This window comes from Xenopus tropicalis, chromosome 1 (assembly GCF_000004195.4).
Source record: "Xenopus tropicalis strain Nigerian chromosome 1, UCB_Xtro_10.0, whole genome shotgun sequence".
NCBI classification, from domain to species: Eukaryota; Metazoa; Chordata; class Amphibia; order Anura; family Pipidae; genus Xenopus; species Xenopus tropicalis.
The window spans coordinates 119,947,790-119,972,531 of record NC_030677.2 but is presented as its reverse complement, the minus strand read 5'-3'; the positions used below and the strand labels follow the sequence as shown (position 1 = coordinate 119,972,531).

General features: G+C 37.9%; 1 protein-coding gene across 2 annotated transcripts in view; it reads right to left on the bottom strand.

The window, feature by feature from the left end:
• Positions 1 to 2,201: 2,201 nt before the first annotated feature.
• Positions 2,202 to 24,742, bottom strand: part of LOC101733073 (muscle M-line assembly protein unc-89) — a 63,761-nt gene continuing 41,220 nt past the window's right edge. The window contains exon 2 of one of the 2 annotated variants that reach the window (XR_004219468.1): positions 2,202 to 2,399. Coding sequence is in view for 1 of the 2 variants with exons in the window: in XM_031890436.1 (XP_031746296.1) it covers positions 16,589 to 18,525 (1,937 nt within the window). In the remaining variant the exon portion in view is untranslated. Of the gene's footprint in view, positions 2,400 to 13,676; positions 18,526 to 24,742 lie in introns of those variants that run through there. The other variant, XM_031890436.1, reaches the window with a different exon arrangement.

The following is a 24,742-nucleotide window of genomic DNA, read 5'->3' as shown; positions in this document are numbered from 1 at the left end:
GATGTGTTCCGGAACTGGTTCTATGCGTCACTATTTATAGAAACCCATTATACAAATGCAAACGTTTCAAAATAGGGCACTAGGCAATGCCAAGTTATATTGTGTTGAAACAAATATGTTGGTATGTTTTGATTTCTCCCTATCCTGTGTGAACTGGATTGATCTGTTATTGTAACTAGTCACATCTAGGTAATAGCTACAGACAACAGTTTTTTCTGGAGTGGAGACTGTGTTATAAATTGCAGATTAGGCCTTTCTTATGTACAGCTTTCAAAATATAATGATCTAATGATTCTTTAAGCCCCCCTCCCCGACCTTTCTGATCAACCCTTGTTGCAAGTAGACTTTGATCTTTTCATTGATGGCAGCTTTTCCCCGCTCACAAAATGGCCTTCTCAATGCCCTGCTCACACAGATGGCTCAGATTATGTGTCTCAGGGCAATACTGCTGCAGACACAGCTGCTAAGCAAGTCATCCAGTCCACCAGCAACTTTCCTCTGCCCATTTTAGCTGCTATTGAACTTCCCATTTAGCCAAGAAAATGCCCCCTTTAAAGAGAAACAAGTATGGGTTAAACAAGTTGTACTTGTGCAGAGTAATCAAGTGCATTTTATTTTAGTGAAAACAGGCACATGTAGCCGATATTCCCATAAAAACCCAAGACTTTGCATATTCTTGTGTTTTTAGGTGGAAATCGGTTACATGTGTCTGCACCCGAGCGTATTCAATTCATTCGGGGGCAGGCACAGGTAGGAGCACATGGAGCGTGTATTCGGCAAGCGTTTATATAAGCGTCATATAATTGCTTCTGTCAACTTTTGATCTCAGAGCTTGATGTTAAAGGAAAGGTACAATCACTGTGGGGTGCCAAAATGTTAGGCACTTCTCAGTGATTGTAATCACTTACCTGAGACCCCTGGCTGGTGCTCAAGTTAGGAGAAAACTGCACTGGCCCTGCACTGGCTACATCTGTATTGTGAATATTGCACAACCCTGTGGATCATTGTCTTGGACAATAAACAAGTTCAGTTCTGTTTTGCTGCGAGAACCTTCTGGCGTCCATTTATTTACTTATTTTGCACACAGCCTAAGTGAGTTGTAGTATACTACATCCCCCTTGATCTTTCCACATATAGAAAGCCCATTCTGTGTGTTAAAGTCTAGTGTACCCCATGCTCTATAGCCAAAAAGGGGTTACAGAAACATATTTGTTAATATAACTAGTGACAACTTTATTTAAAAAAGGACTCTATTTTAGGAGCAGAATATCTTTAACTGACAGGCACAAGGCCAGAAGGAGTGGACACAGGTTGTTAAATGGGCAGTAAAATTATATTATGGACTATAGTGTTGCAATAGAATAATATGCGTAAACATGTTTACATATTTTCTTATGAGTAGGCAATATATACATGACACCCTCTAGTGCAATCATGGCTGAACTGCAACTCATACGTCAGATACCTTTTAAAGGGAAAGTCTATTGCATTTATATATTTATGTAACACTTTATATTTGTGTAAATCTTGCATAGTTGAGAATTCTGTACATTGATATCCTATGGTTAATTATATAAATTATTATTATTATTATTTTTTTTAAATAAAAAGAGCCATATATGGTAAAAATAAATCAAATGGCAATGTGTGATTATTTGGTCATTATATATGGACCAATGGATACAAAATAAAAGCTTTATATTGAGGTACAGGGTCCCCATCCTTTCCCACACTATTTCCAGTGATTCTGTTCCCAGTATAATATTGTGTGAGTGTTTGTGAACTAAAGTAATGCAAGCAGGGCTGCCATTAGGGAGGGACTATTGTCAGGGGCCTGGACAAACTTTGACTCAACAGGAGGTCTGAATGGGTAGCATAAAATTATGTAACATCCATAATTTATGGATAAACATGCAGAATTCATTGAAGAACTTTCATACCTTACATATCAAGTAATGAAAACGGCAGAGCAGAGTGTCAAGGTTTAAACTTGACTGACCATGAATAAAAAAATGAAGCTATATTCCACTGATCACAATGAGCTGACTGACTTATTATGGCTGTTTATGAACCAGTTCAGTCTGCAGCTGGAACGGGTGCTGTGCGGGGCAGTTACTCTATCCCTTCATGGTCCAGCACAGCTACTCAAAAACACAGGATGCAAAATGGACCACTCTAACAAAGAAATACACTGAGAAGTCTTCAAATTAAAATGTTTTATTTTAAGAGTACCAAATGCTACCTATATGAGGTTAAACCCTGGTGACATCTGGAAGGTCTTTTCCAGGAAGGTGTTTTATCCAGACAATCCAGTAGCAGGTGAATGTGAACCCAAAGACTTTATGCAACCTTTGCATTTACAGCATTTTGCTAAACCCTGTGTGCATCAGACATGACTTCTGTAAAGAAAAGAGGAGAGAATAAGTTTATTGGCTGACACCAGGGAAGCCAGCCTATGAAAATTATGACCAGAGGTATCTAGTTACAGGCACTGTATGGGCTATGGGGAAAATCCTTGATGTGTGTATGTATAATTTCATAAAATGCAGTTAATTGAAGCAAAAAAAAAAAAAACAAAAATCTCACCTGCCAATCTGACTGCTTTCTGGCTGGTCGAGTTGCTAAAAAATCTTCTAAAGATTTCAACTTCTATAATGCCATTCTATTTTATCCTATTCTTATGTCCTTTTGCCTTTACTACCTCTTCCCTTTCACATTTCCTGTTCCCTTCTCTGACACTTCTGTCTCTTTGATAAGTTAACTCTACTTTTTTAACTTTATTATTCTGATCTCTACCATTTCTCTTACCCTGCCCCTATCATGTTATCACTTCTTTTATCTTATCTGCACCTTCCACCCCCCCCCCCCCCCCCCCCCACCTTGCATAACTGCAATAGATTGCAGAGGCTGACAAATTTTTCTCACCCCCATTTACATTCATGACCATCTTCCAATTACAACATTCAACTATCTAATTGTATTGGATGGGATAGTGACCTTATCTTATTAAGGGAAAATAACAATCACTTTTGCTTTACATAAGGTGACTTTATATCAATATCTGGCTATCCTATTACAACTTTTGGTATATAAAGCATGTCAGGGTGTTACAAATTCTGTTCTCCTAAAGATAGACATATTATTGTTGATACAATGAAATATGGACCAAATTATATTGTGGCATTGCAGGCACACTCACCTAAAGTCCTTTCAGATTTAGAAAATTCCTTTTAACTTGTCAGAAGTGTTCATTTCATCATCGTTTTTAGAAATACTAACCAATCTAAATATGCTTAAAGTATGAACAAATGTATGTTTCTACAAAGAACTGTAGAACTCTAGAAAGGATTGTCCAGAAATCATGGCATCTTATCTAAGATTTTCATTCTTGGCACCACCCTTAATCTTCGTAATGCTCTTTTTTGCTGCCACAGCTGTAAGCTATGATGCTTATAACTGCTCTGCCTTGAACTACAAAGCATCTATTCTTTTTTTGTTTAGTTACTTTCTCTATTCTTTGTTTGCTCATGTACTGATGTATAAAGACTATATCCACTGATTTTTGGCTCTTAATATACCATATATTTTAAAAAGTCCCAAGTAGCTGCTCTTTAACATAAGAATGAGTGCAAGTAGCAAAGCATATTTATAGAATGGCAAGCAAAGGCAATATACACATAGGTCTTTATTGTAGTGTTAAAGATATTCTCTTTCTTTGGGGAACCAAATTTTCGGTCTCCTTTGAGACCTTTGTCAACGTTACAGATACAAACAGAATTTCAACAATGCAGCCCACACTACTGATACCCTAAATAATTGTCATCTTGTGACAATAGACACATTTAGATTTGTCTATTTCACACCCATATGACTATAGCACTTTTAACCACTGTATGATTAACTCCTTGTACCATTATATCAATATTTATATTACACACAATTTTTCCATCATTCCTACACATCCGCATATGTATAGAACTTAGGAACTGTATACTAACTCTTGGCACTATTTCTAGGTGGAGGGGGTATAAAGTTTAGGCTCTGTATCTATTTGTAACTTTGACAAATATCTCTAAACCATGGTCCCCTAAATAAACAGCACATGTTTAACACTACTATAAAGACCTCTGACTACCTTGCCCTTCGCTTGCTTTTTTTCTTGCCTTTCTCTGCTGGCATGCACAAAAAGACTACAAAGCCCATGATGAAAAGGGGCACCAGAGATAGAACAGCCTATGCTGCTAACTTCTATCACTTCATTCAAATGAATAAATAATTCAGTGTGGGCTGTCATCATTGGCAAAGGCAGAGAGACTACAAATGTAATTCTGAGGTGCTCATAGTGCTTTAAGCATCTGTTGCCACTTTAGGAACAGAGCATTACTCAGTAACAATCTCATCCCTTTTATTTAGAAACAGGGAAAATAATGTGCAAATGTGGATTCTAAGACCCTGACATTCTGTTAAAGCCCTTGCCAACAACATAGAAACTTGTATAGAAAAGGTTCATTGATTTTGTATTGTCTGTTTGAAGTAAATGCTAAGCATAAAGTGAAACATGGTCAGGAATGTTTTCTTATATATAGAAATGTCAGGAATTCTTTATGGAAATTGCTGTAGTGCTAATAATGTATTGTTATTTTGTATTCCATAATAAGTAGTGTTATTTTGTTTGGGCCTATATATTAATAAATGGTGCTGGTGATGAAATTGTTCTGTATTTGTGGGCTACAGTCACTGTTCCATATTCTTCCATCTTTAAGACCTGAGCATCATGCTTATAAAAGACATGTCTACTTTCCACTCTCCCATAAATGGATGCTGTCTTTATATAATCACTCCTATTATACTTCTTTTTATTTTTCACATAAGCTTTAATAGTGTCCTTTTAGTGTCTGTCACATTAGAGGTTCAGATTTTATATATATATATATTGATATTATTTATAAATACATTGCATCTATTTACTCCCTCCCCCCCCCCCAAATTATGCATTTTTATATCAGCCACAGTATCTCTAAGTAATGTAGTAAATGTTAATAAGCCATTCACCTCTATTGAAATTATGGCTAAACTGCAACTCATACTTCAGATATCTTTTGAAGGGAAAGTGTATTGCATTTATTAGAAGAGATTCATTTATATTAGTTACATTTTGTAACATTACATTTTATATGGAAAAAATATAGTTAAACAGAGTATGCAAGGCACATGTGTAAAATCCTCAACGCAAACGGAGGGACTTGATCCTGCGCATTTTGAAAGAGACTCCTGATGGGCAAATAACAAATAAACAACGGACATGTGTAAAATCCTAAAACTTTATTCTAAAACCAATTATACTACACCATAGAATCTGTATTCTATGGTGTAGTATAATTGGTTTTAGAATAAAGTTTTAGGATTTTACACATGTCCGTTGTTTATTTGTCCAGCAGCAGGAATAAGTAAGGATGGAGAAGCGAGGGGCTATAGTCAGGGCAGAATCTGAGAATAGGGCGCCCGAGTGTGGCCAAAAATCCGGGCCTGGCTATAGTTCTACCAGATAGATCTCGCTGAATGTTCCAAGACCAAAGTTTGGTCTGTAAGTAGATGCACAGTCAGTTAAGGACAGAGTCAAGTAACTCACTGGAGAGTGTTAATGCGAAAATTCACTTTATTTGGAGAAAGACTTATCTGGTAAACACTTTGGAGTAAATTATATTGTGTGCCCTTATTTTTAAAGCTAAGATTTTGGGTGTGGTAGTCACCAATTAATATATAAAATTGAAGCATGTCAGAGGGATTATTTGTATTTGCTGTATTACACTATTTATTTATTCTGTCTAGACAGAAGAGGGCACTCCAGAGTTAAGTATATCTGAACCATTGCAAAAAGGTATCTGGAGTAGGATAGATATTTCCATCACATCTAATAAGTTTTCCCTGATCTCTACCTTTTTTTTTTACTCTTTTTATTTTCTGAGAGGTACAATTCAAGATGGCTCACCCCTTATGTCTACATGGCTGCTAGACACAGGTTTTTTTGTAACAAATATGTCAAATATGGGGTCAATGGTTCTGTAGTTTGCACCATGCTTTATTATTTACCCCTTATTTCTCTTACCCTGACCCTATCATGATATGTTTCTTTTTTTATCTTATCTTTGCCCCCTACTTATGCATCTACAATAGGTTCAGAGGCTGACAAATTCTCCTTTCAGCTCTTTCTTGCCTCCATTTCCAATTTCCCTTTGTCATACTTCTTATACACCATTTACATCCACTATCATCTTCCCATTAATGGAAAAAAACCTCAAGAGTGGTAGGAATTTGCAAATGCAATATTTATAGCAATATAAGGTTAACAAAAATGACCTTCCCTTTGTGTTTCCTTCTCTGAAGTACAAGGGCGCTGATCCTCTGCTCAACAATCCAGTGCATGCCCTGTCTTCTCCTCCTCCTCGTTTGTATACAGTTAATCTCATTAGTAGCCAATAGGATTTATTATTTATGTACTCCTTAGCTTTCTATGTCGTTTCTATTTATGTTTAGCTGGTTTCCTAGATAAACATAATAGTGCTACTATAGGTGCCAGGTGTCTGTCTTTACTTACCTGGGGGACTCAGAAGAGGGTTGAGTTTACTGCCTTTGCATGGCATTTATTAAAGGAGAAGGAAAGGTAAAAACTAAGTAAACTTTAGCAGAAAGGTCTGTGCCATAAATACTCACAAAAAAGCTGCACTGAGTCCTCTATCAAAAGAAAACTGATTTCGTCTCCTTTTTTGTAAACATGTTCTTCGGTATATGACTTCCTCTCTTAGAAAATTCCTTCAATCCCGGAGCCAGGGTCTGTGCAGTTTTCTCCTCTCCCCCTTCCCCTGCTACCCCCTCCCATAAGAATTCATAAAACTCACCCCCCACCCTTAGGAATTTGTGGTACTAGCCTCTAGAGCTGCAAGCATGAAGCTAGGAAAACCAAACTAAATTGGCAGCTGCTATCTTAAAGGAGACATTTTAAATAAAGTTCATATTCAGTTATAATATTCATCCTCCCTCAAAATGTGAAATGATGCAGAAAGAAAGATGTTTTGAAAGCATTTTACCTCCTAAAACTGCCATTTTATGAGAGCTGCATACACAAGCTCTCCAGTCTGAAGCCAGAGCCAAATAAAAAACATGGGAGTGTCGCTTCAGTCTCCCACAGGAAGTGGTCACAGCACTGACTGACAGGCTTTACTCAGCAGCAGCAGGGAAAACCCCACCCTCCTTCTGTGTCTCTCTGCTTGTGCTGCTGCCAGGGGAAGGGGGGGGGGAGAGAGGGGAGCGAGTACAGCAGGAATGGACTGCCTGTGACATCGCTAAGCCCCGCACACTCTATGAATATTCACTTTAAGTAGGTGAGGTTGTGTCATTGAAGTCTATCTGGGCCGGCGGCTCTGAGCCAATACTGAAGAGTCTAAACCGGAAGCTGGCATAAGGTCTGGGTAGAGCACAGTTTTCAAGCAGTTATGGACATATTTGAACGCAAAGGTATTAAAATAAAAGCACTTCCTTCTATTTTACATGGTTTAGTGCATTGTAAAAATGTATGATATATTTCCCCTTTAAAGAATAAGTAAACCTTTTTTTTCTATTAATTAAATTACTCTAAACAGCTTCCCTGAATTGCCTACCTTTGTCCCTCTGTTCTTTCTGACCTGGTTCCTCAGTTACAAGCTGCTCGATTCTTCCCTTACTTTTTCAGAGTGAAGCCCCGCTCCACTTCCTGTTCAGGTCTCTCATCAAGAAAAAAAACCCTGCTAATGCACAGACTGGCTCCTGCTGTCTCCAGGCATGCGCAGAAGGCTCTCCAGGTTGACTACAGTAGTCGAATTGAAGAGAGAACTGAACAGGAAGTGGGGGCGGGGCTTCACTCTGCACAAGGAAGGAGAGGAATAGAGCAGCTTGTAACTGAGGAACCAGGTCAGAAAGAATAGAGTGACAAAGGTAGGCAATTCTGGAGGCTGTATAGAATAATTTTACTGATAGAAAAAAAAATGTTTACTTATTCTTTAAACAAACAGAGAAAGCTTCTAGGGCTCTTTACTTGTTAAAGCTTTCTGCAGAATATACAGTATATAGTGTTCTAGGTGGCACTAATGTGACAACTCTATTGGCAGTAAAATCCCAAAATTACTTTCCTTCTCCTTTAAGCATACACTTTATATATTTTTAACCCAAGCCTTCTATAGTGGATTAGGCAGCATACAGTCCAGGATATGGACCAAAGTGTAGGACTGGATGCAGAAAGGCAGACAGGTACCCACTTGGCCAGTGCCTCAGAGACATGTACCCATTTGTCATGTGCCTCTTAGAATCTGACACGATGAATATATATATATATATATATATATATATATATATATATATATATTTACATTACACTATAATAAATATCTAGTTAATTACTGTAAAATATACAGGTCTGTGTATACAATTAGTGCTATATAAATGCAGATATACAAGCATAAGCATCAATAGGAAAATGTATATTGGACAAAAGCTCAAAAATTTAAAGGGCCAGCAATAGTCGGCTACGATCGAGCAGAAGTCAAGCAATTTTACCACAATAATTGTGCCTAGAGATACTTGCACTTCATCGTGTGAATTGCACGCAGTGTCAGTTGATCCAGGGGAACCCTGAAGCTACCACCACCTTAAAGTGGGAGTGCAGTCTCCCTGACACAATTACACTGGAATTATGAAAAAACATGCTTGGGCCCCATGTGCCAGACAACATATGATAGAGCTTGATAAAAAAAAAAAAAAGGCAAACGTTACAGAGCTGACAGTCCGGTACCGGACAGTGAGCACCTTAGTTCTATGATTTATGGCAGGTAAGCAGTCAAACTCCATACACTTTATAGCCCATTGCAAACGTTGAAATTCTCTAGCAGCAAGCAGCAAACTGTTACTGTGTCTTTTGTAGCTCAAGCCTCTGATGATGAGTTCGGCAAATAAAGAAAAATAGGTAGAGAATCTCAGTCTACAGTTGTTAGATGTAGTTTGTGATGTCACTAGAGGGGTACAGCTTGTGGCAGCGCTGGCCCAGGGATCCTAGCCACATGAGGCGCAGCCAAGTTGACTCCGCCCCCCTCGCTCCCCCCACGGTTATTTTTTTCCGCTTTAGAGGGGGGGCCGTAGCACTAGTGCAGAAAGCGCTATTGTGCTCTCTGCACTAGAAGAGCCGGAGTTCCAATTAAAAAATCAGAATTTCTTCTCTTTTTACCAGGAGCGGCTTTTTTTTTCAAGATGGCGTCTGTAATCTACCATCCCTTAAACAGATTGTTCGCCAAACTAGATTTATATATTTGGCTAAAAGTGTGCCTCTAACACATCAGTTCAGAACTACAGATAATGATCTTTTAAACATTATGATTTCCTGGAAAATCTATGTATAAATGTACATTTTAGCTGTATGTAAAAATACAAACATTTTATATAACTTGTTTTTCTTTTGCCAAACTAACAGGCGTATGTTTTAGAATGTGAAAATCCAGTTTATCTTTTTCTGCCAGTCTCAATCTGTGAGACATATGTTCATTGTGTATTTACTAAATATTGTAATTACGCAACTGCAAGCATAATGCATTGTGGGGCAAAATATGTATCATAATACAGCAGTTACTGTTAGCTTACAGTTAAAAAACACTGCTGTATCAGTCAGTGAGCGGTATATTTAAATGTAATTACTGTCGCGTACAGGCTTATCCAAAATTTTACCATAATTCACTGTACCTTCTATATGCTGTAATGTAGTCTCTGGGTTAACACACTGGATCTCAGTGTAATGGCTAGCCTGGACCATGGGCCCACTTTCAAAACTTTAATTCCTCCTCTCCTCCCTCAAACTCTGTATTATCCTAATCTCTTTTCTCTACATATTATACTCTATTCTTCCATCTATAAAGCTTCCTTGTTCCCATACAGAAACAGGGAATGACCATGAAATAAGCTAAATAGTTAGAAGCAAGAGGGCCCACTGGCACCTTTGCCCACCGGGAGTTTTCCTGGTATCTTGGTGGGCCAGTCCAACACTGGTTGAACTAACTTTTGGGCCTGTGCTCACTGCCTCTGTGGAACCTTTAATATCACAAACAGCATTAAATACCTTAAAAAGGTGAAATCAGAAACAAACAAAGTGTTTACATAGCACAAGACATTTGGGATACTCAGGCTGCCCATTGATGATTGAGACACCAAAGGACCACCAGTCAGCCCCGAGTTAAACTATTGGTCTAACTAAACCTTAAAAAGAAAGAAAAGATTATTTGTCAAACTGCAAGAAATCTCTAAGGCACCTACTTTTATATACTATTACTAACTCATATTATATTTTGATTTGGCAATGATAGAGTGAGAGAATGATTATGTTGTTGCTCAAGCTTTGGGGGAACCAGGCAGGCCCGTTATACAGCTACATGGCACTTGCTATATAATTCTTTCAATAAAGAACAGCAGAGGGTTGGCAATTATACTACAGGTCTTTCAGGTGGACAAATAATAATGTTTCACCACCCTTTGATTTAGGATGCAATACATTTTGTATTCTTTAGTACATATTGGTGGTTTGCAATCTGCGGGGCTATACATATTATAATATGCAAATATACTGGAACTGAGAATCTCACCTCAATATACCCTGGTATAACCCCACAATTAGTTCTGCAGAATAAAATCTTTAAAAAAAAGTATATAGAAATCGTATCATTAAATGAATACACAGTACCCGCAGATTACCTCAGGACATATTTATTAAAAAGTGAAGTGAATTGTATACAAACATCGTCCTGTAAGAGGAAAAGCAGAATATTTTCATGCTGTATACATTATAAGAATACCTAAAAAACATGGCAAGTCACTTGGGTTGCCTGTTTGTTAGGCTTTTTACCATAGAGCCTAGTAAGGCCACATGTTTCTTATAATACCGTGGAACTGATCAGCGATTCACAATGATATATATACTTACCGTATTTGGAAAATGAAAGGTTAATATAAATTAAAAGTAAGTCTAAAGGCATTCTTTTTAAGTACTTACTGCATATCTAAATTCCCAGATCCTTGCTTGCTTCATTGAGATATGGTGCTGGCAGCCTACAGCAGTGTGAAGACTACAGTGACATCACTGAAATCTCTCTTCCCTTCCTGTAGGTGCCAGCGGCAGCTTTCCTATTCTCTGAGCATGTGTGTAACTTGATCCTGTCTCCTGTTCTGAGCTACACATGCCCACCAGCCAATCAGAAGCGGATCTGCCGGGGGGGGGGGGGGGGAGGGAATGAAACACATGTGCAGTATGAAGCAAGGAGGGAAAGGAAGGGAGAATACCTTTTTAGAGATGACTGCCTGTTCTACAAAATGTGAAGTAAGTGTGACTGAGTAAATATTTGATTAGGTGAGCCAAAAGTGTGGCATTTTTACTAAACAATAGGAGGACTATTGGGCAGTATGCTTTTTACATTTTGACTTGCATTCTCCTTTAATGTCCAATTGTCCATGGCGCCTTATGAGTTTATCCAGTGTGCCGCCATTGATGTTGTCCAGGGCAAACAATATGAGTGACTGGATACAAAAAAAGAACTGAGAGGATAAGACACAGATTTGAATAAGATGGATGGTTTTGAAAATTAATAAGATGAGGCTTAGAATGCAGCCATTCCCCCAGGTAGAAGTGTTTCTGTACTCCTAAATGCTCTTGTTCTTTTGCCCAGGAGGCATAGTATATGTCCCTGTATAGGTTTTGCCCATATATAGCTGAACACACACTAAACATTGCTTAATTGTCCCCAGTTTTGAGAGCTTAAATGTATCTAATTTATGTGGTGATGGAATTCCATGTAAAAATAAATATATTATTTGAAATATTTTTATTAGCACCATCAGATGTGGAAGAAGAAGGCAATTAATTTCTCTAATCCTGTGTATAAGGTGACGGAGAGACTGAGTGCTGGAGTTGTGACACATACTAATTGGCATCAAATATTACTTTTAAGAGCAACTGAGGAGGAAAACACTGGCTAAGGCATGACTGGTATTTAGTGACAATGTAATTGCCAATAATTGCCCCATTCTGCCCAGATTCTCCATCTGTCCAGTTACACTCCAAGCCCAAACAGTTTATCAGTTAATCACAATCCCTGCCTCCTTCATAGGCAATTTTCCCTAATCTGTCACAATCTCCATTTACTACTAATGACGCACAGGTAGATAATGTGTTAACTATGCCGTATTCACATGTGCCAAAGGTGCTAGCATTGAGATGTATTTAACAGGGTTTGGTGGGGTTGGTCAGTGACAGCAGGCTTGATCACCTTGGGCAGCAGCAAGTCCCAAAAACACATAAATGTGTATGCAGCCCCTGCAGCAAGAAAACACTAGTTCCACAGAGATCTTAGGGCTCATTTAACAATGCTCCACCAGTGCGCAAAGTATAAAAAAAGGCATACTGCATTGTGCCAATAGCCACAGACCTCTATGCTCCATTTCAGAGTGCAAAGACCTACATCTTCCTTCACTTATACAGCATTGAGTGCATTAGTCACCAATGTATTAGTGAAAAGCAGGCAAGGGCGTACACCTCTCAAGTCCCCACCTTCTTATTGCACAAAGGTACATGGACATGCTAAATGTAACTTCATACAGCATTTTTTTTTTTTTTTTAATTAGATCCAGCTTTTTAAGTGTAAATAAGAGCAGCAGCATTAGGAAAACCAACAACCCCTCCCTGCTCTGCCAGCAACCCTTCCCTGTTCTGGAGGCAGAAATGAGGTGGTCTGTGTACAAAGTAAGCTACTATTTCAGAAATTATCAATAGCATACCTTAGCTCTCCTCATTCGCTAACTTATTAACTTTCTTTTCTTGGTATAAGGTTTTCTGCAGCACTGCAATACATATCATCAAAATGGCAATTGTAGCCTTACTGCACATGCGCCACTATTGTCCTGCCGCACACCAGGAGATCCAGAGGTCAGCGCTGACTGAGAGGATACATTTGCACATGCTACTGTTTCCAGCATGGTTGGACTTCGGAGAATTGCGGTCTTGGTCTTAATAAAGACCTAGGCACTATGGGCTATTTCTTTTAAAGGAGTCAGCGTTTTTTATGGGAACACCGTTATGCAGGACCTATATGAATGATGTTTAAGGTAATTAAAGGGCTCTACACATTGTTTTTTTAATAGGCCTTTCATATTGCATATCAAGTTGATTAAGCTTTCCTTGTCCTTTAAACATTACTTAATTAGACTTAGCGGCTGATTTACTAATCCACGAATCTGAATGGGAAAAATTCGGATTGGAAAACGAACATTTTGCGACTTTTTCGTAGCCATTACGACTTGCGCGAATTGTCGCAACTTTTTCATAGCCATTACAAATTCCGTGAATTGTCGCGACTTTTTCATAGCCATTACGACTTTCGCGAATTGTCGCGACTTTTTCGTATTGAGCGCTTGAAAAAGTCGCAAAATACCGATTATTACGAAAAAAAGCACATTCGGACACTTTTCGGACATTCGTGGATTAGTAAATGTGCCCCTTAGTATTGCATTGCTCAAAAAAGTAAAAACATAAACAATACATTATAATAAAGAATAAAATTATAAATAAAACATTAAAACACATCAAAAGCACAACATTTTCATTTCACTCACACCAGTCTCTTTAAAAAAATGTTTTATTGAACTCATAAAATGCACGAAAAGTGCCAATTACAAAATATGTATTTCTTGCAACATACAGTACAATATAGTTGAATTGCTCTTTATATAATACTGAAGGGTTAGTAACTCTGAGTTACACAAATGTATATATGAGGATGAGTACAGTACAGTGTGGAACATGCAAGTCACAGTGCAATATGGAAACTATGGATTAGGGATCTTTTCATGTTCTATAAAGGAGATTCAGAGGTACTTCCACTGCAGAAATAAATAAACATTAAAATGACTTGGTATTCCTGAACCTGTTTTATATAGGATAGGGTACTGTTGTAACTCATTTAAGTTAGAACAAAGCATAAAAATAATATGATATGGTATTAAAGAGCACATTCAGTCACAATTTAAGACCCCTGCTGGGGTTGTGTCATTTACACAACTCATTTACACAAGCAACTAAGACGAAGCAAGGAGGTGCAGCTCACATCTGGGTCCTATCCTTACCTCCCCCCCTAAGTGCAGGCCTTATCAGCTCTCAGTGCAAAAACCAGCAACCCGGGACCACTCTTGGGTTTTTTTATTGGCACAAATGCTGGTAAGTACCAGTTATAGAATGGCTGATTCTTAGCAACTTTTCAGTTGGTCTTCATTTTTTATTTCTTATATTTTTTTAAATTATTTTCTTTTTTCTTCTAACTCTTTCGAGCATTAAATGGGGGCCACTGGCCCAAGCAGGCAAACACAAGTCCCTTTCCTATTCAGCTTTTAGTCTCTCATTGAAATCACTGCTTGGTTGCTAGGGTAATTTGGACCCTAGCAACAGTTAGATGCTTAAACTCCAAACTGGAAAGCTGCTGAACAGATAAATCTTCTAAAAAAAAAAAAAATAATGTAGACCAATTGCAAATTGCCTCGGAATATCAAGCACCCTGTCATACTAAAAGTTAAATTTTAAGGTGAACAACCCCTTTAAAAGAGAAGGAAAGTCATTTTGGCATTTTACTGCCAATAGATTTGCCACATTAGTGCCACCTAGAAGGCTATATTTATTCAGCAGAAAGCATTACCATACCTGAGGAAAGAGCCATAGAAGCTTTCTCTAATGCAGCTGCCATTTTAGCTTGGTGTTAATAGCTTCCTGTTTGCAGTCTAACCGTTATAGCTCAGATTACACATTCCTAAGGGTGGGGGGAGTGAGTTTTATAAATTCTTATGGGAGTGGGGAGAGAGGAGAGAACTGCTCAGACTCCTGGGAATGAATAACTTTTCTGAGAGAGGAAGTCAGATACCCTAAGAATATGTTAACAAAAAAAAAAGACAAGAAATCCTGTGTTTCTTTTGATAGAGGACTCTAGAGTTTCTGTGAATGCTTATGGCTTTATTTACATAGACCTTTTTGATAAAGCTTACTTAGTTTTTATATTTACTTCTCCCTTAAGGATTTCTTTCTTAGTGTTACTGGCACGTTAGGCTTATGGGAGCTCATGCCATTTTGACTGCAGTATTTTTTCGTCTGTTAAATATGTAGAATCAAATCATGACTCTTTTGAAATTGGCACCGGTCACACAAGGGTTTTCATGTTAGGATCTGTAGGAAATTCCCTGTGTTAGCATTTCATGTGAATCCCCTTTGATACAACAGGAGATGAGTTGGGTTGTTTTTATTATTAAAAAACAGAAACAATAATTTGTAACATAATGTATTGTAGGTCTGAAATTCCAAATTTTTACATTTTTAAATAGTATTTACCAGTGTCAATGTAATTTCTTCACCTATCTAACAAAAATAAATATATATTATACACAAGAGCCACAAATATTCTGTAAATTATATACTTAGAAAGGATGTTTCATCAGTTATAATCTGTAAATAGTTTCTAAATTCACTAATCTGTTCTTAGTAATCTAATTTCAGTCACATTGCTCATTGAAACTTGTGTATTATAATAATTCATTAACATTATATATTAGCAGTCACCTGAGCGTTCCATAGTAAGCATAGGCTATTTTATGGCTATGGACTCCTTGGTGGCATATAATACCTGTATATTTTACAATAGGAGGTACATTATTCATTATAGATATATTTAATCTGTACTTTGTCATGTTATTACTGGCAATGAGCAGAACTGCAAGATCAAAGGAATCCTCATTTAGAAGGGGTTAAAATAAAAAACTGCGAGGGAAATTTAGGGAACAAATCAAATGATAATATTTTTGCAGAAGTTTGTTGCCTTTATAAGGGTGTGAGAAAATTGTTTATTACCCCATAGATGTCATTCAGGTTTCACTAGCACCAGAACATTCAAACCACAGCTTCTGGTAACACACATCTAATATGCCTCTATACAATGAAGCTCAGTCAAGGATTAGCAAGCTACATTCCATCACTGTTTATGAAGCCCGGGACTCGCCACAAATAAACTGACATGGTGCTGAAATGATATATTATCAGTAACTTAATAAATGAAATTACACAGTAGAAATCCAGCACCTGTATCGTGATCATTTACATCCCCAGTTATATCAAAAAAGTTGAGGTACAAACATATAATAGTTATTTAATGTTTATCATTGTTAACTTCACAGGCTCGCAAAATTTTGTATTAATTATATATGAAAAATAAAGGTATGAGATCCCTTATCCAGAAAACTCAACATTTCAGGAATGCCAAAACCTATTTTAATGATTAAAAATGATTTCTTTTCCTCTGTAATAATAAAACAGTACCTTGATGGGACTTATGCTGAATAAATCCATATTGGTGGCAAAAAAATCCTGTTGGGTTTATTCAATGTTAAAATGATTTATAGCAGACTTTAGGCATGGTGATCCAAATTACAAATAACCCTAATCCCATACCTGGATAGCAATTTACCCTGAAAATTGCCAACTGGATCCTTTTAAAATTTAACTATCACCTTCTTTTTTTATTGTCCTATGCTCTGAGTTATTCTTATGGTTGGAAGAAGTTCTGGAAATTGCAGGGCTTGCTTCCTTTGATTGTGAAGATCTCTGCCTACAATCTGTTTGCTGAACTTCTTGCTGATGCAGTTTTCTACTGCTGGAGGAGTCAGAGTCACTGGGGTAGTCTGGGGTAGGTATTGTTACTGGTTGGATCTTATGTTGGGTTTGCTGTTTTTTATTTGTCTGATGATTTTTAGCAGCCAGTGGTGAAGATGCAGATAAAGATACACTTTCTTTGGACTGAGATGATGAGTTTTGTTGAGGGTCCTGTTCATATTTTTTATGTGAAGCATCTTCAGTTTTAGTTGAAGAAGGATCAGGTTTTTCAGATTGTGGCAAGCCTTGATGCTTTATAGCTTCTTTAGCTTTTTCAGTAGTAGTAGCCAACATTTTATCATGAGAAGGAACAGTTGATGAGCTGAGATCTGACACACGGTGAGCTCTCTCAGCTGATGTCTGCAGACTATGGTATTCAATGTTTCTAGGACTTTGGGATTTTATAACAGAAACTCTGTCCTTCATAGATATGTGGGATTTACATTCTTTACTACGAACATCTTCCTGATATGATTCCTCTTTTCTACTTGAAGAATTAGAAGAAAGTTTACTGCAACTAGAACTGTTTATATCAGTTTGAGTTTTAGGGGATGCACGTTTGCTGTCCACTGGTAAGGCTACATGCTCTTTGCCGCTGAATGTTTCTGGTTTGTTTAGTATTTGGTTTACTAGCAAATACTTTCTCTGTTTAGTTGGGGGCTCTCTTGTATGTCTCTGATCTTTCTGAGGAGACCTGCTTTTTCCTGAACACGATGAGTCCTGTTCCTGTCGGCATGCAGCATTGGGTACCATAGGAGAATTAGTTTTGGAAGGCAAAACTTGTTTCTCAGTTTCATTACATGTTGCAAGTTTTTGAATTTGAGGAGAGGCTTTATTGGTAGAGTCTAGAACATGCTTTTTTGGGCTACCACCAGGTTCAGGTTCCGTAAGAAATGGTGCACTTGTTTTTGATCTGCAACTGCCAGAGTCATATTCTGGCCTGTCACTGCCGTCTAATTGCTTGGGTTCTTCTCTGTTAGGTAATGATTCTTTACTTCTGTGGGAAGCAGGCTTAGAGCTAGCAGAAGGGGGATAGTCTTCAAATGGTACTTCCACATGATGTGTTTTTTTGTTCTGTTTCTTTGCTGTACCAGTGTGTTCTTCAAAAGGATGGGATTTTCCCTCATTAACAGTAGAGTTGTCCAGTAATTGTGGAGAAGAATCAGCCACATTATTTTCAAGTGTTGTGCCCTGATTACCAGTCTCATCCAGAAGAGAGTCAGATGTAGAAGATGGATTGTTTATGTTTTTATCAGTTTCTTCAATAATTATCTGTTCCTCTGGTACTGAAGGAAATTTGACTTTTCTTGGTACGTTTATTGTGTAAGGAGGTAAATCAGTGTTTATAGTATAGTCTGTCCTGGTGGGCACTGAAGGAGAAAGTCCACTGATATTTGGATTCACATAAGCAGTTTTTGGTTTTGGTGGCCTCCTGGAAGGTATTTTGAAAGACAATGTCTGCACCCCAGGATACTTCTTTTCCACCCATAGACAAATCATCACCAAAAATAGTATGGTTCCAAAAAACAAGACTGCTCCAATACCCAAAATAGCCAATCCAACTGATCCAAAAGGGTTTAGGTATCCAACAGCTAGCAAGGCAGCAGCACCAAGAAACATAAAGCAGGTGACACCACATATAGACCAAAGGAGCAGACGGGGAGGTTTCCGCCTTCTGATATGTCTCCTCAGTGCAGGATAATTTCCAGGAATTCCAGAATTCACAGGGTGTCCTCTCATGGCTGAATCGCACACAAACTGCAGGTAGATCTTTGTCTCTGTGTCTAAATAATGGAAATGTGTGGCACTTTCAACATGCATATTAAGCAAGGAGCCCTTCCCAGCTTCTGTAGAGCAACAGAACTGGAAAAACTTGCTCTAAGCACATGTTTAGCCATTATTTCAGCATCACAGTAAGCATGAAGTAAACAAATGATTAACTCATGTAAAAAATTGATTCTAAGTGTTTAGACAAAGTAGTGACAGGACGGAAAAACTAACATTCTAACCACATATAGTTCATACTGTTTTCAACATATCTAGTTACTTTTAATATCCTTGTTGTGCTTTTATTTTAGCTTATTATTTAAAGTGCCTGACTTCCACAGAAATATGGTTTTACTAGTAGGTAGGAATACAACTAATGGTCAGATTAAAAGAAAGTATTCCTTAAAGCACAAATTTTCATTTAGACTTGCCTAGAAACTGGCAAATAAGTATGAGCTGTAATTGTAAAAAAATTGCTTATATACCATAGCAATTGATTTGGTTGAATCTGAATATTGCAAGAATTGCTTGGATTTAGTTATTTGCACTGAACTGAATTCTAAATTCCATGCATGCCTACTGTTTGGCCACTGGCACATGGGCTGCTTCATTGCCTGCCAGGAAATCTCTTTTCCCACAGGCAATGAAGTGCCCGGCAATACTTCCTACGATTTTGTTTGAATTGGCCCATCTTAAACATGTTACAAGTAAAGATCCTAAGCAATGCCTCCTTCCCCATTTTCAGGCATTTACCAGGGTTTACCAAATGTAAGGTGTTTTACATGCATCAATTCAAATGAAAGTGAAGGAGAAGGTGTTGCTGGGCGAAAAAGCCTTTTTGCTATGGCCCTTAAGGTTGTCAGTAGGCACTAATCTGGGTGCTCTCAACATAGAGAAGTGTGCGTCTTAGAGTCCTAAAAGGGATACCGTCATGAATTTTTTTGCACTGTTTACATAGAAAATAATTCATTTTATTCTTGAACCAACCTCAGTGCATTGTGCCTGAGTCTGAGCTTTCAGATAGAGCCAGTGCTACACATTATAAATGCTTGGTAACCTATTGTTCTCCTACTCCCATGTAACTAGAGGAGTCCTAAGTCGGACTTGGATTTCTTTCTATTGCATGCTATGTGTGACTGAAGTTTATCAGAGCACAGGTCACATGGCTGTGGCACCCAGGTAAATGAAGAATATGGCTAGCCCCATGTGTCAAAATTAAATATAAAAAAAAATCTGTTTGTGTTTTTGAAAAACAGATTTCAATGCTGGAAGAAGCTCCATTAACATGTTTTCCTAGGACAGTATTCCTTAAAGTACAAATTTTAATTTAGACTTGCCTAGGAACTGACAAATAAGTATGTGCTGTAATTGTAAAACAGCTCCTTATATAGCATCAAAAAATCAGTAAAAAATATATGTGGTAAAACAACCTACACCCTAAACAAAGGTCAGTATGACTGTCTAACATTATGAGGATAATATATGTCCCTTGATACTGATACCTATTTCCCATCTTAGAACAGTTTAGTGAAACAAGGAGCACATAAACAGTTACTGAGTCAATCTTTCCATGACTGTTTAGTTTACTGGGTGTTGCCCTTTCCTACAGTACCTTGATTCATGTTATTATTATGTGCAGCACTGATAATTATCTGTGATTATGTTGATTAATTCCATTCTTTAGGTAGGTGTCTTTTGGCTCCCACTGGGCTATGTTTCAGTAATATTTTCTTCTTTTAATGGTTGAAAGCAAGTAAGTTGCAGGTAAAAACTTAGTCCCTTGGCTAAACATATATTGAAGCAGTAGAATTCTTGGTGAATCGCATAGGTCAGTGTAGGACTGGCCAGAAGGGATGACTGTGACATAGTTGGCCAGCTTGAAGTATATTGCAATGTATGGACAAACAATCCCGGTTTTGTTTAAAGGGGAGGGCATTTCTTAGTAGCTTAATGCACAGAATGTCTTAATGTCCTATATATATTGATAAAGGGTGAGTGCAGAGGATCTCTTGTTGTTGTCTATATGTATTTTGTGGTCACAACCTCATTGCACCCCCGCCTAATGGTTTAAAATTTAGTGGTTGAGCAAAACTTTCCCCTTTTTTGCTATATATATATATATATATATATATATATATATAGGAATTTTTTCAATAAAACCACTTTTTCTTTTGTATCAAGTCCCTGTGTGTGCGGCACTCTTCTACTATATATATATAGTACAAAATTAGAACAGATGCCGCACTCACAGGACTTAGTGAAAAAATAAATAATACCTTTATTGTGAATAAACGTCAATCTAACGTTTTGGCCATTTCCACAGCCTTTCTCAAAGTGAACAAAATCATTACAAACCCACTCTTAAGCCCAAGAATGGCGCCAAAATGTAGCTGATGACGTCACACTGAGTAGGACCAATCACCCCCCATCAACAGAATATACAAACACACCCAAAGACCAAGTAATGTGAAGTTACTAAGTTTAAAATCAAGGTAGACAAAACTACATATTGATAGAAATAAAGCCAAAGAAAAGGGAGAGACAAAGAAAGGAAGAAAAAAAAAGTATAACAAGAAAAAGTAGAAGCGTAACACATGTGGCTGAACTGCAACACACTCACGCAGTGTTGAGTGTAGCGGTGAAAAACATCAAGGCAGACCCAGGGTCATTGTCACCACTTAATGTCGGATAAATTGCTAGGGATCCTTACTGAATAAAATAAATTACCTCTTAACACATTCTGTAAGCCGAGGTAAGGTGCGGGTTGTCATGGGAACCAGGACGCTAGATGCATCCTCTGAACAGGCGCCACCGAAGGTAGCAGCGCTGGAGTTAACATGCGCGTTAAGGATCCCTAGCAATTTATCAGACATTAAGTGGTGTTCTTATTGTCCCCAGCAGATATACACCATCTTCAGCAGGTGGAAGTGGGGGGCAAATTTGGCTCATGGAATTTTGCCTTCCTCTGTATCAATTAGCAGGCAGAGTTTAACAGACATAAAAGGTTGAATTTGATGGACGTGTCTTTTTCAGCCTAAGTTATGTGATGTTTCTATATGAAACATGAACAGGAAACAGTCATAACCTCCCTGGGCAATTAGGGGAAACTATTCCAGTAAGGATGCAGGACCGGGTCTTATAAAACATATATGGAAAATCCATCTATAGGGGATATCCCAGAGCCAGTAGGGGATTAAACCCTATGGGTCCTTGCAATGGTATAAATAATTCTTATAATCCTCATTGGTCAATGTTCTGCTGAGTTAGATCGAGTTAGTATGTTAGATGAAGGGGCTAACTGTCAGTGGACAATTCTAAGTGCTAATTTCAAATTTCTATATCCCTTTCTGCCTCCGTTTAAGTGAGTTTCTCTTTGACACATCTCCTGTCCCTGCTCTATCCATAACTGATGTTGGATAATAGAGGGGAAGGAGCAAGGCTAAATCTTAATAGGCTCAGGACACATGTAAACAGAACCCAGAAAAGTCTTGCCCCTCCCTATATCAAAGCGGGCACAGGAATTGTGTCTGTGACTCACCTCCGAATGGAGAGCAGGAGGGCAAGAAATGTGAGATCAGCACAGGGCAGCATATTGAAGTCATACTTATTCATTAGGAGTAATTAAAGCTAATTGCTAAATTGTTGCCATGGTATTAAGACACTGGTACAAATGTGCATTCATTTTAGCAAATTAGGTTATTATTCTGACTAGATTGTATAGGTGGCACAGTATTGTCCTTTAGACAATGTGATATATTGCCATGTTTTCTAGGTGCCAGGACAAATTACAGTACTTCCCAAAGACATAAATGAGATAATTGCCCTAAAAGGTGGTTTTGCCATAACTCTTTATACAGTGTGACTTGCACTGCTAAGAACATACCATGCACCATACCCATAGGGAGCACAATGTTTATCTTAATTTACCTTCTTTTGGACAGTCTCTGATAGCATCAGCCTAGTGATGACGTGCATCAGTGAGTATGTATTTTTTATGATTTTTCAGAACTCCACAACTGTAATCCCTTTGTAACTTTCTCCTGGTTATTTATCTGTAAGCAGTATTTTATTTAATTGTGCAACAATTGAGTGTGGTGAGTCCAGTTTGATGCTTTTAATTGGAAATAGGTGGAAGAGGATCTAAGGGCCATGACCCCTATGCTAAAACCACATAGCAGTATTGTGTACCTTAAAGCAAGATATATGGGAACATTTGCTTTTTCAGCATAGTTGCAAAACAAGAGTATTGTTAACTAACTTGGACACCCATGTGGTGGTCCAAATTAGCATGATCTAGTTTGAACCCCAGACCAATGATCACAGAGGCCACATGCAGACCTGTCAAATATGAGCTGCATCCAGTGACAACTGCAGCCCTCATCAATGCGATTTTCCATTCTAACGGATACCTGATATATTAATGATTCTGATCAAACAACAATGTTTCAAACCTCTTTTTGGCCAAATATCTCCCTGGAAGGGCATTGTGAAGGGTCCATACACAGTCAGGTAGGGGCTGAATCAACAGGTTAAATCTGCCATGGGCCAGCTTAATCATTATTAGTGAGATCTAAACTAGTTTTGGCTTTTGTATGCGAATATTTTATTGCTCTAATTTCACAATATAATATTATGCACTAGGCACATGTAGAAGCAAGGGGAAACACAAGTTTTAGGGTATTACGTATGAGTAGTATTGGTTTCCCATTTAAAAATAAAGTGTACACTACTGTCAGTGCTGTCTCAGGGGTCCTTGCCACCAAGCCGATGTTGCCCTTCCTCACCTTGTTTTCATGACAGAGAGGGTTGATAGGGGGCCGCATCGCTAGTGCAGAGGGCACAATACTACTCTCTGCACTAGAAGAGCTAATATTTTGATTTAAAAATAGGAATTTCAGCTCTTTAAGTTACCAGGAGCAGCATTTTGCTGCCCCCGATTACTCCTTTTCTGAAAAAATATTGTTCTTACTATATTTTGTATCTTCCTTCCCTATTAAAACCATTAGCATCAGGCATAATTTATATACTGGCCAGGTTGCAAGCCTGTTCAGGGGATTCTCTGATACACTATCGCTGCTGGGTGATTTGAAAAGGCAAAAGCAGAGAAATGCCACATGTAAGATAGGTCTTATAGGGACAAGATAAATTGTTGAGTGCGTCACTGTAAGTAAGGAGTGGCGTGTGTTATTTGCAGAATACAAAGTAAGACAAGCATATGCAATTTATCAGGAACACAAAAGCACACAAGAGAAGACACAAGTAAAACCTAGCCACTTGGTCTGGTTTTTCCATCTGTATAATTGATTGTAGTGTCATCTTCCTGGAACTTCTCAGATCAGACTTGATAATGAGTGTGCCACTTTCAGTGCTCTAACTTCTAACTTGTGCTACAACTATCATTGCTTAATAAATCTTTTTTGGCAAGAGTGAATAAAGTGTATTCATTATTTAAGAAAATATGTCAGACAAGATTCAAAGTTAAGAATACCAGCTCATATGGTAATACACCTTATCCAGTAAAATTATCCTGCACCGCATCAATATTTCCATATTAATTTTATATATGTATATTAAAGTAGGAGAGGGCTAAAGAATAAAAACTCAATGATACCCAAATCAGAGGGGTGGCAAATATAGTAGCCACTTTCTAGTTATTCTGATAACTAACCTGGGATCCTGGCTTTGCAAGTCTAGCTCTGGCCCAGGAAAGGTTGTGCAAAAAAATGCCTAATATTTGGCACCCCCAGTGATTTACACTTTCCTTCTCATTTAAGGTCTTTCCAAGTCTGAAAATTGATTGGTAAAATGGCAATAAATGCTGTAGATTATATACTGAACCTACAGCATCAGCCCCGAGCTTCAGCAACCCTATAATAGTAAAGATCCATGATTTCAAAACTGTCCCCAGCACCCAGCAATCTTATAATGTTGTGCAACTAGAACATTGTGTTACAACTGAACTGGTTTCTATGCTGCCATGTACTGTAAATCTGAATTAATTACTCATCAGCCTTGTATCATGACTTTTACATTATATTTATAATCTATATTGTTAGGCGGCCTCTAAACTTGGGCAACTGACATGTGTTGTGAATCAGCAAAAAAGAAGGTAGGGCATCTTCAGTCACAAATCCTAATCACAAACTGGTAAAGGGCTTAGTGGCCTTGCAACGATACTGAAGCCCAAGTGTAACATTTATAGCATAACTAAGATGATCCTTACTTTTATTTTAA